Source organism: Salvelinus namaycush, chromosome 41 (assembly GCF_016432855.1).
Source record: "Salvelinus namaycush isolate Seneca chromosome 41, SaNama_1.0, whole genome shotgun sequence".
NCBI classification, from domain to species: domain Eukaryota; kingdom Metazoa; phylum Chordata; class Actinopteri; order Salmoniformes; family Salmonidae; genus Salvelinus; species Salvelinus namaycush.
Window position 1 is genome coordinate 19074384 of NC_052347.1, and position 3242 is coordinate 19077625.

The 3242-nt window shown below is 45.7% G+C and overlaps 1 gene segment (V, D, J or C); it reads right to left on the bottom strand.

Moving 5' to 3' along the window:
* Positions 1-1866: 1866 nt before the first annotated feature.
* On the bottom strand, positions 1867-2416 carry LOC120034268. The segment is given in 2 exon segments: positions 1867-2228; positions 2323-2416. Coding segments are annotated over 2 exon segments (405 nt in total).
* Between the last annotated feature and the right edge of the window lie 826 nt (positions 2417-3242).

A 3242-nucleotide genomic window follows, 5' to 3' on the forward strand; every position in this document is an offset into this window, starting at 1 on the left:
AGCCGCGCCTGAATCTACTAGCGCCTTATACTGGGAATGCAGGGGGGGGGGGGGAAATCAGGAAAAGTGACAGAGACAAACATTACTGCAACAGAGGGCTGTGGATGAGAATGGTGCCTACTCACCTGGGGTGATGCCAGAGTGCCCTGCCTGCTGTCTCTATTCCCAGAGAAACCAACCCGGCACCGACCAGCAGTGTGCCCTCTGCGACCACATATGGTGCTCGAGCGGGAACCCCCTCCGGTCTCCCTGCGCACCATCCCTCCCAACTCCATAGGTTCGGGAGAGAGGGTGTGGGAGGATGGAACAACCAGACCCCGATCTAGATGTCCACGAGTAGCCAGCATGTTGTCCAGCCTGATGGACATGTCCACCAGCTGGTCGAAGGTGAGGGTGGTGTCTCTACAGCCAGCTCCCGACGGACGTCCTCGCGTAGACTACAGCGGTAATGGTCGATCAGGGCCCTGTCGCTCCATCCAGCGCCGGCAGCCAGAGTCCTAAACTCCAGAGCAAACTCCTGTGAACTCCTCGTCTCCTGCCTCAGATGATAGAGGCGCTCACCCGCCGCTCTGCCTTCGGGTGGGTGGTCGAATACTGTCCTGAAATGGCGGGTGAACTCCTCAAAATGGTCCAACGCCGCATCCTCCTCTCCACACACAGCGCTGGCCCACTCCAGGGCTTTCCCGGTGAGGCACGTGACGAGGGCGCAACTCTTCTCACGGTCCGATGGAGCTGGGTGGACCGTGGCCAGATACAAGTTTAGTTTAAGGAGAAAACCCTGGCAGCCGGCAGTATCTCCGTTGTATCCCTTAGGTAGGGATAAATGGATCCTGTAAAATTCAGGAGGGGAAAAGGCGTGCTGGTGGAGGCGCTGGAAAAACTCCCTGGCTCTCCCAGCGGTCCATATTCTGGACAACGCGATCCATGGCGGCGCTCAGATTTTCAATCATATCCGCTTGTTCCATGACGCGTTCCTCCACCTCCATGGACATAGTACCTTATCCTGCTGACTTCATTTTTGGTCAGAGATTCTGTCAGAGTCGTGTGTATAGGTGGCAGGGAGGTCAGGCGCAGGAGAGTCAAAATGGAGTGTAATGGAGTCTCTTTAATTAGCAGTCCACTAAACATACTCCAAATACTAAAATGTACATCAAATACAAAAGTGGGTACGAGGACCCGTCGCACACCTATACAGACATATATACAACACTGACATAAAAACAATCTCTGACAAAGACATGAGGGGAAACAGAGGGTTAAATACACAACAGGTAATGAATGTGATTGAAACCAGGTGTGTAGAAAGACAAGACAAAACCAATGGAAAATGAAAAATGGATCAATGATGGCTAGAAGACCAGTGACGTCGACCGCCGAACACCGCCCGAACAAGGAGAGGCAACAACTTCGGCAGAAGTCGTGACAATAGGATGTTCAGACTAGATATGTTTGATATTTTATACAGTGCTGAACAACACAAACAAGAGCATTTCCCTATGTGGAACAATACAAGTTGTATTGAATTAGATATATCTCTTACTGCTAAACCCTCTTGTGAATCTTTGGGGAGTTCCCCAGGGATCTATAATTGATCCATTACTGTTTTTAGTTTCAGTATATTTCTGTTTGATGATCACATTAATATAATTCTGTCCAATACAAAATACTCAAAATGTAATTGCTAATATGAACAAAATTCTGTAAAGTTGACTTTGAGTTCATGTAAATTATGTGCTTTCACTGTTGTAATGTGTGTGGATTATTTTATGGGGGTAATACTGATATCAGTGTTTTTTCCACGCCTGTTGAGTACTTCTGCTCTCTCATAGAAGGTGTGTCTGAACGACAGATGCGCATCATTGCCTCTCATACTGTGATAAGTGTTGAACAGTTTTTGTACGGTGCTACAGCCTCCTGTGTCACTGTGTCTCTGGCACAATAATAAACAGCAGAGTCTTCAGTGTTCAGACTGTTTGCCTTCAAGTACAGCTGGTTTTTAGAGTTGTCTTTGGTGATGGTGAACTGGCCCTGGAGAGACTGGGCATAATAAGCTGTGGTGCCAGTGTCAATGTATCCAATCCACTCTTGTCCTTTCCCTGGTTTCTGATGGATCCAGTGCATGTTGTAGCTACCCATGGAGAAACCAGACACAGTACAGGACAGTGTTACTGACTCTCCAGGGCTCTTCACCACTGACTCAGAGGAGGTGAGTGACTGTCCCTGAACAGCTGAAACACAGACAGAGAGTTTAGATGACTATCACCCACCAGCCAATTAGCACAGCTCCTCTCCTGTCTCCTACACTGGAAAGACATAACTCACCTGAGATGAGAGCCAGGAGGAACACACATTCTAGAACTCTCATTGTGTGACAGATCTAAAATTCTGTAAAAGTAGAAGCACAGACTGGGAGTGGTCGTCGTGACTGAGGGAGATGGTCTGTGGAGGGCAGTTATATCAGACTATTGAAATGGGAGGAGACCTTGGGTCTATGTGAACAGAAACACATTTGCATCTCTATGGTGTTAAATGTTTCTCCCCGTAGATCTTGTGGTCTAAAATACTATGTTTACTGGTACTGTTCAGAAATGTTTTGGTGAAGACTCAAGGTGTAGATGTAATAGTGACATAGCCACTTATTGTGCCAGTGTATCAATAAAAAGTTTTATTTTATGGAGCAGTTCTTTGATTGATATTATTATATTATATTATATTGAATCAATGAGGGCCATATGTGGCACTTGTGTTTGATTCACATGGGTATTCAGTTTTTGTACAGGTCCGGTCCTGGTTTGTATCACTGTGGTCAGCACTGTGCTGTCTCTGGTGATACTGAACTTGTTTTTCAGCTTTTCACTATAATATATGTTACTACTGCAACATTTCTATCAACCCACTCTAATGCTTTTCCTGCAGGCTGTCGTATCCTACCTGTACAGTAGCTTTTAGAGTCTAAGATGTTGGGGGAGGGTGGGGGTGCAAAGCTGACACATGGAATTGTTTTAAGACCTTCATTCTATGGATAATTTAGCTATTTGATTTGGAATTTTAGGACCCCTTTAGGTATTAACATCAACAACTTGATTGGAATCCACCTGTGGTAAATTCAATTGATTGGACATGATTTGGAAAGAGTGTGCAATGCTGTCATCAAGGCAAAGGGTGGCTATTTGAAGAATCTCAAATATAACATATATTCTGATTTGTTTAACACTTTTCTGGTTTCTACATGATTCAATGTG